Source organism: Bos indicus x Bos taurus, chromosome 1 (genome assembly GCF_003369695.1).
Source record: "Bos indicus x Bos taurus breed Angus x Brahman F1 hybrid chromosome 1, Bos_hybrid_MaternalHap_v2.0, whole genome shotgun sequence".
Classification (NCBI taxonomy): Eukaryota; Metazoa; Chordata; class Mammalia; order Artiodactyla; family Bovidae; genus Bos; species Bos indicus x Bos taurus.
In genome coordinates, this window is record NC_040076.1 from 70,169,754 (window position 1) to 70,182,311 (window position 12,558).

Below are 12,558 nucleotides of genomic sequence, written 5' to 3' on the forward strand. Positions count from 1 at the left end.
TCCTATTCTCTCCTCTTTATTTGTCATCTCTTATATTTGTTCAGAAACTGTGGCTCATTATTGGGGAGGGTCACTGCCTAGGCCTAAATTCTAACCTTGCCATCCTTGCTTTGAATTGGCTCTCCCAATAGGCTTGTTTTGTCCAACTCTTAAAAAAAAAAATAGGTGAATTCCCCTCCCTTCCCAGCTTCCGGGAGCCCAGTGTTTGTGTCCTCACCCTGTACATCTCAGAGCCCTCATAAAGCTGGTATCTGCCATCCCCTTTCCTTCCCCTTCCTTCAGGAGGAAAATCGCTGTGGCCAAGCAGAATTACCGCTGCGCAGGTTGCGGCATCCGGACTGATCCTGGTGAGTGTCTTCTCTGACCCTCATGCTGCCTCCAGGGGCTTCCCCCTCTCACACACATGGGCAAGGGAGCTGGTCAGAGAGGCAGTAAGAGGAGCTAACAGCACAGAACTGGGGAAAGGAAAAAAAGGGGCCTGGAAGAGGGAAGGGGTAGGACCAGGCAAGAACACTGGTAATCAGAGGAAAATGGTTTCTAGAAGCCCATTACCAGAGAAAATTGTGTACAGTAAGTCCCCTACATAGAAGCCTTTGAGCTGTGAACTTAGGTATGAACACATGTTCACATGTCCAAGCACGGAAGTTCACGTGTCTGGTGTACATTGTCACATGCGTGCACCCTCTGCAAGTGGCTGTGCTTTTGTGTGCTTTACTGCTCAGTACTGTATAGAGCGAGTTTCCCTGGTGCCTCAGCAGTAAAGAATCCGACTGCCAATGCAGGAGACGCGGCCTTGATCCTTGGGTTGGGAAGATCTCCTGAAGGGAATGGCAGCTCACTCCAGTATTCTTGCCTGGGAAATCTCAGGGACAGAGGAGCCTGGTGGGCTAAGTGAGTGGGGTCACAAGAGTTGGATGTGACTGAGTGACTCAACAACAACAACTGTATAGAGTACAGCAGTACAGTGTCTTTACTTCGAGCCCAGGATGTCCAGAAGCAAGCGTAAAAGCAGCAGTATATAGCTGATTGTGTTAGTTGGATACCTTGGCTAACTTTGTTGAGCTTGTGAACAAGCTGGACTTAACGACCATGCTCTCAGAATGGAACTCGTTTGTATGTAGGGGACTTACTGTACTCTCAGCCAGGTTCTTGGAGACTGGATCTTCCCAACTTGGCAGCGTTTGTTTCCTCAGTGGCCTCCAGTCTGGGACACAGAAACCACAGGCCTCACTGTATGGGTTTCTGTTGGCTTTCAACCAACTCAGACAGAGGTGGTTGGAGTCCACTGACCAGCCCTCCTTCTAATTCAAAAGGAACAGCAAGGCCGCCTCACCAGCTTATAATTGGGAAAGCCGCCTCTGACCTCTTGACCTTCTGTTTTTTCAGACTACATCAAGCGGCTGCGGTACTGTGAGTACTTGGGCAAGTACTTCTGTCAGTGCTGCCACGAGAATGCCCAGATGGTTATCCCCAGCCGCATTCTGCGCAAGTGGGATTTCAGCAAGTACTACGTCAGCAATTTCTCCAAGGACCTGCTCATTAAGATCTGGAACGACCCTCTCTTCAACGTGCAGGACATCAACAGTGCCCTCTATAGGAAGGTCAAGCTGCTCAATCATGTCCGGGTGAGACCCTCGGAAAGGTGACGGCATAAATTACCCCTGTTCTTAGCGGTTTCCCAAGATCACCACAATCCTCTCTGTTGCCATGCAGAGCTGTAACCATCTTATCATTCTTGCTCTCTCTATGCACTTTCTCTTGCCATTTCCAAAGCGTCTAGTTAGTCTCAAACCTGGCAAGGCAGCTCTAGAGTTATAGATAGCACTTGATGGCAAAAGCAGGATTTCTCCCCTTCACTGAAAATATTAAGTGAACAGAGAAGAGGGTATCAGGCCAAAAGTTTGGATTCTGGATTTTTCAGCGGCTCCCAGCTGTGTATGTGATTGGGGCAGACCTAGCAAAGGACCTTCCCTGACTGGGGGTCACTTTGAAGCGTATTGTTGAGTTAAAGGTATAGAGAAAGGCCTGGCTCTGGTTACTGCATGCAAGCTTTCTAGACCTGAATGGTTTAAAGGCACTTTCTTTCTAATGGTTGTTTCCCTCTCCTTCATACCCCCTCCAACCCCTCCATCCACCCCCACAATGCCCTTCTCTTCAGCTGCTGCGGATCCAGCTCTATCACATGAAGAACATGTTTAAGACCTGCCGACTGGCCAAAGAGTAAGTCTTGATGGAGGCCACAGACCTCTGGCTCAGTCAGTGTCTCTGGAAGAAACGTGTCCCAGCAGTTGGCCCTTGTTATGTAAAGCAGGAGAGTAGGGGGATCATGCAGAAAATTCTAGAAATAGTAAACAAGAAGCCTACAACAGTAACTATGTATCCTTCTCTCTGGTTATTCCATCCAGGGTCAGCCCACCACTCTTGGCAAGCTGACCCAAGTCACTCTGCAGAAGGGTGTAGAAGTCACTTCACCCTCCAGATGCCTGGTTGTGGGGAGGGTTGGGGTAGCCTGGGTGGGCTGGGTGTTACCCACCCTCATTATCTCTAGGACCCTTCTCATCCCTAACCAGCTTCTGGATAGAAATCTTTCTTCTTTCAAGGGCCACACAAAGGATTCATTCTCTGCTTCTGCCCACTTCCCCTCATTTCCTGCAGGCTTCTGGATGCCTTTGACACCGTTCCAGGCCACCTGACGGAGGATCTCCACCTGTACTCGCTGAATGACCTGACTGCCACCAGGAAGGGGGAGCTAGGGCCCCGGCTTGCTGAGCTCACCAGGGCCGGGGCTGCCCATGTAGAGCGATGTGTGGTAAGAAAGTCTCGCTCTAGCACGATGCAGGGCCCTTACTTAGGGTTGTGAAGAGAAGCGTGGGTCCAGGGTTCATGCTGTTGAGTTCCAGGAAGTTGAATTGGCCTGTTAACACTGTGAGAGCAATTGCACAGGCTTGCTCTCCCCAGGGTTGATGAACAGCTAAATCATCCAGATCTAAGGAGTCTAGAATTAGAAGAGGATGTGGTGTTGGCATTTCTCCTGGGAAACGGACAGGACTAAGTGGGTCTTCACTAAAGACTTGCCATGATGTGGGAGGAGGACCCTGGATTAGATTAGACTCAGAGAAGGACAGGGTCTTGTCTTAGCATTTTCAGTCACTGTGACCACAGGAAATACCACAGGAAGATCCCCTGGAGAAGGGAATTCACTCCAGTATTCTTGCTTGGAGCATGCCATGGGCAGAGGAGCCTGGTGGGCTACAGTCCATGGGGTGGCAAGAATTGGACACAACTTAGCTACTAAACCACCACCACCACTGTGCAAACTTAAATATTCTGTAGATGCAAGTTATTATTGTTCCTGATCTATCCAACATACCAGAAATTCCATTTTTAGAATTCCCTGTCTTAGAATATGTCCAGGCTGTGTTGCTGTAACAGTCCCAGAATTAGAGCTTAAAATGGGGCACATGTAGAGCTCCTGTGTGGCAGGGGGAATTGGAAAGATTTCACTATAACCTGGCCCAAGGCTGGATATTATTTTGGAAAACTGTCCTTGCTTTTACATTTCATCTTAATTGGTTGTGGTTCCCATTTCAAATCATTACCCACACTGGAATTTTTACTTTAGGAAGCCCTTTGTGGCCCCATTCCTTCCTTCTTGTCATCTCTCCTTTGAGAACCACTCTTGTGGCTGGAGTTTCTCAAACTCGTACCTTTCTTGGTCTCCATCTTAAGACTGTGTCTGACACTGCCCAGCCTGGGCCCAGTTTGGCTGTCATGCTAAGTCCAGCTCCAGTCTCTTTCCTGAAGGTTGGAGAACACTTTGGAGCTCCTCGTGCGTGTGTGCTCAGTTGCTCCAGTCGTATCCAACTCTTTGAGACCCCATGGGATTTTCCCAGCAAGAATACTGGAGTGGGTTGCCATGCCCTCCTCCAGGGGCCTTCCCGACCCAGGGATTGAACCCGTTTCTCCTGTGTCTCCTGCATTGCAGATGGATTCCTTACCACTGAGCCACCGGGGAAGCCCTTGGAGCCCCTCAAGTCTTATTTATATTTTGCTCCTTGCCCCGCTTGTGTTCACCCTCTTGGCCAGTGCCTGGTGAACTTTGCCTCCCTTTTCTGCCTGTCTGTTTCCTCCCCAGCTCTGCCAAGCCAAGGGCTTCATCTGTGAGTTCTGCCAGAATGAAGATGACATCATCTTCCCCTTTGAGCTCCACAAGTGCCGGATCTGTGAAGGTGAGAGCTGGTGCCCAGCATGGGGTCGGCCATAAGGACAGAGCACAAGGGCTTATTAATTTCCTGTCAGTTGCCCCTGTTAACAGAAGCTGGGTTTGGTTCAGCAGCTCCCTGTGTCTCACCACAGGTACACTAAGCCACGGCTGTAAGAAGGGTCCTGGCAGTGACTTGCTTCCAGCCTGAGATGACACAGATTGTTCTCTTCTCTCTCCCCTTCCCAACCTGAACAGAGTGTAAAGCATGCTACCATAAAACTTGTTTCAAGTCTGGGAGCTGTCCCCGCTGTGAGCGGCTGCAGGCCCGGAGGGAGCTGCTGGCCAAGCAGAGCCTGGAGTCCTACATGTCAGACTACGAGGAGGAGCCCACCGAAGCCTTGGCCCTGGAGGCCACTGACCTGGAGACCACCTGAGAAAGCACGGAAAGCGCTCTTCCTAGGGGCGAGGGTCACACATAGTGCGGAACTGAGCCACCCTCCTAAGGACTTTCCCCACTTGGTTTTATCTTTTTTTTTTAACTGTTATCATAATTATTAATTTTTATTATCTGTCTAATGTCATGTGTATTCAACCTTATATAGGTTGGTGGGGTCCAGTCTATTGTGACAATTTGCAGGTACCAAGCATTTCCATCAGAGCTGACATATGGGTCCCTAAGTGAAGCTTCCAGTGCCTCTGTTAGGGGAGTGGACAGTGAGACCCAGTTCTTCCAATATCCATGGCCTTCTCCACTTGGACCAGATCTGGTTTCAGCTGCATCTCAAGAATCATTTCCAGTTTTATTTTGTTTTAATTCTGGAGCTTCTGAGCCAGGCCTTTCTCAGCGAACTCACTTCTCCTTTGCTGCTGAAACAGGAGTGTGGAGTTTTCTCTCTCCCAGTCCTGGAACAGGGTCACACCCTGAGGAGAAGCATCAGAGAATGGGACTGAGTCATGGGCATTCTTATGTAGGTGCTTCTGAGGCCATAAAAACAGTGTTACTGCTACCTTGGACTCTTCAGACACCTCGAAGAGGCAGTAATAACTTTCTTGTATTTTAGGCATAGATGATACCACAGGCTGACTTTCTTTGTCTACCCTGGGGGACTTGACACAGACCAGAATTGATACTTAGACCAGGACTATTTCAAGCATAAGTGAGGCCACAACTCTTGTATAAGGAGCATTTGTTCAGTCAGAGGAGCTGTTGGCCTCCTCTTGGGTGATAAGGTCCCTTTTAGTCAACATAGCTCTGGTGCAGGTTTGACCTTTCAAGCTCAGACAAATCCCTGGTGCCATCTTAAACTGAGGACAGAAGCCCCATCCAGCATCTCATCCGTGAGTCTCTTGCCACTCTGTCCTCTGTTAGGAGGTCACTGCAGTTCTGAGTAGAAGCCTGGCCCAACTCCATGCTCTCCCTTCCCTCCTGCAGTGGGGCTGGGACCCTCCCCAGTGGTTGAGCTCGGGGCTTAGTTTCTTTTGTCAACGTTGAGGTGAAAGCTTCCTGCTATTAGTGGTGTTAAAAGACTTAATAGTTTGTGGCTGTGACCATGAATGTTCCTGTGTTCTTATGATAACAAGAACCTTATGCCAATTATGCACTTAACTCTTTAGCCTGGTGACAGTAGTATATGCAGTCATCCTTATTACTAATTTTAACACACACCCACACCCTTTGTTAATGTGTGTTTTGATGGGAAAAGTTTTTGAAGGGACTGTGTATATGTTTGTGGCATTCTTTAAGTTGCTGTAGCTCCTGACCTGTCTGTAAAGCACTGGTCAGGGTCACAGCTCCAAGGGCTGGCAGCTCTGTGAACTAAAGCCCACAGCATTTTAGTTCTGGGGCTGACTTCTTCCTGGGTGTCTGTCTTTCCATAGTTGGTTGCTAGTAGGGAAAAACCTGCTGTGGGCGCTGCCCCGGGAAGCTGAACAGAAAGTTGCACGTGGTTGGTGGAAGCTGCTGAGTGTCTGAGTCGGAGGCAACCAGGAGTGTCACTGGAAGTAGTAGGGGCGGTAAAGTAACAGAGCTGAGGCTCCCCCAGGACAGGAGGGAGTGGGAAGAAGTTGGTGTCTGGCATTGGTCCCTTTGCCTCAGACTTGGGATCTGAAGGCCACGTCAGGCTGGAAGACCCTGAGGCTGTTCTCCCTTCAGTTCATGGCAGGGGCAGAGGGGCTGTGAAAGCGCTCCAGCCCAGCCCAGTGTTGAAGGGCAGACTAGAAACTCCCTGGTCCATCAAGGAGCTTCGGAATGACATTGTGAAACTCTAGCCTCGCTGAGAATTAGGCCTCAGATTCAGACTGAGATGTTTGTGAAAATGGTGAGCTCTACTTCCAGTCCTGGTTTAAATTGAAAATCCAGCTCCTTACTCCAAGTCACTACACTGGAGGAAAGATGTCCTCTCGTTACTGTCATGCGTGTTTCATGTAGCACAGGATGAAAGGATGGAAGACGCTGACACTTTCTAAAGCTGAGCTCAGCAGTGTGCTCCGGGGTTTTCACTTTTTTTTTTTTTTTTTCCTCCAGCTCCCCAACCCTGTCCCTCTAGGCTGCATATTTGTTTTAGTGACCTTGACATTGCTTTCCTCACTGTCCAGATACCATTTATTTATTTATTTGAGAGTAGGGGGAGAGTGGAAAGAGGATGGGGTGTTTTGAAAGCACTTTGCAACTTATCAGTATCTGAAAATCCCCACTGTTGTGGGGAGAAGCTTTGAATGCACTGAAGAGAGTTCCTTCTGAGAGAAATAGGAGGGGAGATGTGTTCTTTTCTATAAATAAAGGGAAAAAAGAGTTTGCTTGCAAGGTGGAGACAAGATTCAAGACATAGCAGAAGAGTGGAAGGCAGATATTTTCCACTTAAATGAGGCTGTTATTAACTCTGTCTACCAAGACTTTAGAGCTTTTGTTGAATTCACATAAAAGGAGCAAGAGTCTAAACAGAGATGTTCTCGTGTGTGTACAACTCGTGTTCCAAACTGAGTTTCTACTTGCTGTAATTCATACACAGCCTAACGTATCATTGTCACCTTTAATAAACTAAGGAAATGAAATTCTGCTTTTTACTTGCCTATCTTGACTATCAGGAAGTGGTATTGAGTGTCCACTGTAAAGTGGACATGTTGGAAAATTCAGGAAATTTCTGTTACGATGCAAAGAAAATTGGACCTTACAAGTCAGGAAAAGTGGTTTGGAATGCTTTGTCACTGACTTGCCACATGACCTTGAGCAAATCAGTTCACCATTCTAGACGTCTATGTCTTTGTGTATAAAGTACTTTGTAGCACTTTACGATGCATGGGGTGTGCCCACTACCAGTCCCCTTGGTGTAACGGCCCCCTGAAGCGAGTCAGATCTTCCTCTCCACAGAGTCTGAGTTGTCTTAGATGCTTCAGTCCCCACTTCTGTGAACAACCCTCTCTGAGTTTCTCTTTCATGCTTCTGGCCTGCTGGAGCTCCAGTTACACCCTGCAGCTTTCTGAACATTTCCCCTTCAGTGTCCTTTGGTCAGCTCCAGCCAGTATGTCTAAAGCCAACGTAAATATCATATTTCCTCAAACCTAACCATTAGTCACCCTGGTTTGCAAATTCATTTCCTCCTCTGAGTCAGGTGGCATTTCTGACTAGGAAAGCAGTGTCTCCTCACCACCTGTTGTCACGTTGTGGTGATTTTTCTCTTTAAATCTCATTCCTTTTCTACCACTAGCACACAAATTCAGGTTCTTATCTTAAATCTCAACCTTATCCAGCCATGCCAGTCTCTCCCTATTTAATCATCCATCAAATATGTGGGTACCTACTGTTTGCTGGTATCTGTACTGGGTTCAGGGGTTGTCACAGGGACTGAAACAAACATAGGCCCTCCCTCCTCAGGGACTTCGAGTCTTGTGGGGGAGACAGACATTGCCCAGAGTTACCAAAATGAATGTGTAATTATGAGCTGTAATAAATAAGAGCTGTGAAGGAAAAGGGTAGATGCTGTGAAAAAATAACAAGGGGGCCCCTGAGAAGGTGATGCTTTAACCAAGACCCCCAAAATGAGACTCAGAGTAGGGAGAAAAGGGCTCCAGACTGGGACTAGCATATACGATGGTCCTAAGATAGAAGGAGTTTGGGCAAGGAACTGCAAAAAGGACTTACTAAGAATTTCAGGTTTTATTGTATTGGGCACCAAAGATCTTAAATTTTATTCTAAGAACATTGGAAAGTTACTGAAGAGTTTTAATCAGAGGAGTGACTGATCTGGTTAAAAATATCAGCGTCCACTTTTGCAGAAAATAGAGCAAAACAAGAGCAGAAGCTGTGGCTATCCCAGGGAAGTGGGAGAGAAAGAAATTATGTTCGTCCAGACTAGAATGACATACCATTGTCACTGTCATCTCACCAAACCCTCTAAAAAACAAGATAAATTCTAAATGCTTTGTTCTAACTCTGACATTTTAAAATAGGGAGTAAAAAATGGGGGTGGGTGAGGTGGGTAGGGCAAGATATTAGAAAAATGTTTGTATACATTACAGAATCCAAGGAAAATGAGCAACCAGGAATAGAAAGGGCAGAGACTGGAGCAGCTCTGGAACCTCAAATGCAGGATTTGCAGACCTCCTGAGCCTCTGCTGGGGACTCCCTCTTGAGGACTGGGAGTACACCACAAAGGGGAACTGTGAGCCAGGCAGTCATCCTTTGGGGCACTATGTTAGTCATCATTTTCTGTGGCCCCAAATGTGTGTAGGTTTACTTTACCCTCTAATGGTATAAAGAGAGGGCTTAGTTTTTATAGCACCCTGGTTAAAGCGAGGCCCAGCCCAACTTCCTTTTTCCTTAGAACGTTTGACTTAGAGGATGGGAGCAAGGGATCACCATGCCCACCATATCCTGCTGGCTCTTCTGCCAGTCAGAGTCCTCTCCCACTTCTAATCTCCAGGGTATCAAACCACTTATAAAACTTAGGTGAAGCAGCTGCCAGATGGCCCAGGCATTCCCACTGTGAGCTTGATGTTCCTGGGATCAAAGATGAATGTGATTAAAAAGGAAAGAGAATCTACTTAGAGCTACTATTCTAGGAGCGTGGAGAACACGAGGGTGTGCTTGGCATACACCCTTGCCTTCCTCAGTTCTGTGAACTGCTTCTGGGGGAGGAACAGAAAGCAGAGAGCCGCGCTCTGGTTTTGGAGGTAAACTTAACACCAGACCAGCGAGATGAGAGTTCCTGGGTTAAAAGAAGCCTTGCATGGTTGGGAGTTTCTTAGGATGTTGGGAGTACTAGTGACCGTCCCCTGCCAAGAAAGCAGCTACAGCAGACCTCTAAGACTCAAGTCTGAAACAGCACAGCACAGGTGACCTGTAATCATTAGGAAACAAACCCAAGGGAAGTCCTGTCCTTTTCTCAGCCTCTGCAATTTCTCACCTGTTTTCTAGTGATGCCTGTGGTTCCTGAATGGCTTTATTTCCCCATTCCCCCTGGCCCCCTGCAGGAACAGACTCCTGGCCTCTCCAGCAAACTCCTGTTTCCACAGCAAGCACAAAACTGCTTCAACACTAGCAGCGGTGAGGGAAAGAGAGGAAAGTAAAAGGTACCTTCCTCTTCTCTCCCTCCTCACCTCCCTGCCTTTCTCTACTTAGAATCGAAAGAAAGAAATTCAGCCCAGATGCCAACAATAGATCTCTCTACACCAAGGTCTGAAAGAAAAGTTGTGCGTTTCCCTTAACCACTGGAAGCCCTTAGCCACTGAGCTCACCAAAAGAAAGTTCTGGCAATACGAAAGCAGAAATGAAGCCTGCAGAGGGGAAAGGGAATGATAGAGCCCCCCACCCCTACCTTTCTTTCCCTCCCTCACTCTCTCTTTCTTGGTTACTTAATAATATTTAAATGTACTTTTGTAATACATTCACATGATTAAAATCCACAGAAAAGAATACAGTGAAGTCTCTTCCATTTCTGTAGCCATGTGTCCAGTTTCTGCCTTATCCCCTTTGATAGTCACTTGTGACTTTTTTTTTCATCCATACAGAGTTTCTTTATGCAAATAAAAGCAAATTATATATATATATATATAATTCTTCACACTTCTTTAAAAACTAGCATACTGTATACACATTTCTGTGCCTTGCTTTTTTCCCCCTAACGGTGTATCTTAGAGAATTTCCTACATCACTCAATAAAAGTTTCTCTTATTCTTTTTTTAGAATCCATGGGGGTCACGACTGAGCAACTTTCACTCACTCACTCACTCATACATTTTCCATTGTATGGGTGGAATATAATTGATTCAACCATTTATTGAGAGACATTGAAGTTGTTTCCATCTTTTATTAATACAAATGATGCTGCCATGAAAACCTGGTCCTGTGTCATTCACATGGGTGCAGGCATATCTGTCAGGTAAATTCTCCAAAGAGGAATGACTGGCACAAAAGATTTGTGCGTTTGTAATTTTGATAAATATTGCCAGTTGCCCTCCAAGGTGGGAATAAGGAGATTGGAGCAGTGGGAAGGAAGAAAGCATTACCATGGGGTCTTACTCCCCTACCTAAAACTCACCAACAGTTCTCTCCCCACAAGGTAAAGTTGGGTTTCTTCTGCTGGCACATAAAGGACCTTTAATCCATGACCACACTTCAGCTTCATAGCCTGAGCTCCTGCCATTCCCTGAACTATTGGCTGTTTCCAAACTGCACTTTCATCTGTCCTCTATTGAGAGCTCGCTCAGCTACATCACAGTGTCCCCTGCCTGCATTCTACGCTACCTGCCCACTGTGAGCCCTTGGCACTCTCTCTCAACCTCCTGTTAGAGCACTTGTCACACAATGTTGTTATTTAGTATTTTCCCAAATAGAACAAATAAGTAACTGAATGAAATGAATGAATGTAAGGAATCGCCTGTTCTATGTCGAGGCAAGCAGACATGAAGTGCCGCTTCAAGGATCTTTCCTGACAAGGATCTCCTTTGCTGCAGCAATGGTCTTTCCTGTCCTCTTTAATCACCCTGAGCTCAGCAGCATTTCCTCTGCAAAATCCCAGTGATATCCCCAAAGACGCCACACATGGCCTTCCAAATTAAGCCAGAAGAACCTATGCTGAGGTCTTAGAGGAGACCCTAACAGGGTCAGCCCACATTTGGGTCCTATAGTCAGATGAATGTGATCAGTTTTCCCCTTTGCCACATGGATCTCTGTAATGACTGTTCTCTCTCTACCTCTTTACTACCAGCAGGAGCAGGTCTGATTTCTTCCAACCAAAGAGCCCAAACTCGTCCAAATCTGAGATGACTATAAAGCCAGCTGACCCTGGGGCTCTCTAGTCTGTCTGCACTACTTGTCTTTAAGGTGTCCCTGCTGGTTTTCCCCAGATCAGAGATCTCCAGGGGACTCTCCTACAGACAAGTTCTATGGGTGCCCACCCCTCTGTCTTTGAATGTTTTCCCTCTCTGCCTGTCAGTGGGAACAAGAACCAACAAGAAGGACATTGTAAGACAGGGGATGGGATTGTTCTGACCTTGCATCTGATTACCTCCCTTCTCAGCTCTCTTGTCTTTTCTCATGCCAGCAAATATCTGCAGTGATTGCTTTCCCAAATCTTGAAGTGATGAAAATGTCTTCATCTCCCTTCTCCTCCCTCAACTTTGTCTGCAACTGTTTCTGTTTTGTTCAACAGTCATTATCAGAGTAGATAACATTCCAAATGTCCTTCACTCACTTTATTATTAAACTGCCAGCTTTTTCTTGCCAGGAGATACGATGATATTTACATGCCCTAAAAATATACTAGGTATTTAAAAATTGTTATGTCTATAAGGTAAGCTGAGAGAAGAATGCTGAAGACATGCAAAAGACTGCTGAAGTTGATAGAATATCCAAATGTTTTCCAACCAGAGATAGAAGCTACAGTACAAAATTTTTACTTGTTCTGAGGTTCTTTGTTTATTGTTACAAACTAGATGTGATTCACAGGAAGCCAAAACTTGATTTTCAGCAAGTTCTCAAGCTTCTCTTTACATGCTTAGTTGTTCAATCGTGTCTGACTCTCTGTGACCCTATGGACTGTAGCTCTCCAGGCTCCTTTGTCCATGGAATTCTCCAGGCAAGAATACTGGAGTGGGTTGCCATGCCCTCCTCCAGGGGATCTTCCTAACCCAAGGATCAAACTCACATCTCCTGCATGGGCAGGTGGATTCTTTACCTCTGAGCCACCTGGGAAGCCCTAAGCTTCTCTTCCCAATATTTAACTTAGATGTGAGATCTTCACAGGCCAAGAGTGAGAAGACTATTCAACAGGGGAGGGGAAAGGGGCCACTGCAGCCCAGCAATCATTCATTTATGTATTCATTCATCTATCCATCCATTCCCTTGCTTTCTCCAT

The 12,558-nt window shown here is 46.6% G+C and overlaps 1 protein-coding gene across 8 annotated transcripts in view; it reads left to right on the plus strand.

Annotated features, from left to right (window-relative positions):
• The window catches only part of RUBCN (rubicon autophagy regulator), a 62,543-nt gene extending 55,285 nt beyond the window's left edge, over positions 1 to 7,258 (plus strand). For all 8 annotated transcript variants that reach the window (XM_027536940.1, XM_027536875.1, XM_027536911.1 and 5 more), the window contains 6 exons: positions 283 to 347; positions 1,387 to 1,625; positions 2,159 to 2,220; positions 2,656 to 2,809; positions 4,136 to 4,229; positions 4,460 to 7,258. In XM_027536940.1, coding sequence (XP_027392741.1) covers positions 283 to 347; positions 1,387 to 1,625; positions 2,159 to 2,220; positions 2,656 to 2,809; positions 4,136 to 4,229; positions 4,460 to 4,638 — 793 coding nt within the window. In that variant the 3' untranslated portion in view covers positions 4,639 to 7,258. The remainder of the gene's footprint in view (positions 1 to 282; positions 348 to 1,386; positions 1,626 to 2,158; positions 2,221 to 2,655; positions 2,810 to 4,135; positions 4,230 to 4,459) is intronic.
• The last annotated feature ends 5,300 nt before the right edge of the window (positions 7,259 to 12,558 follow it).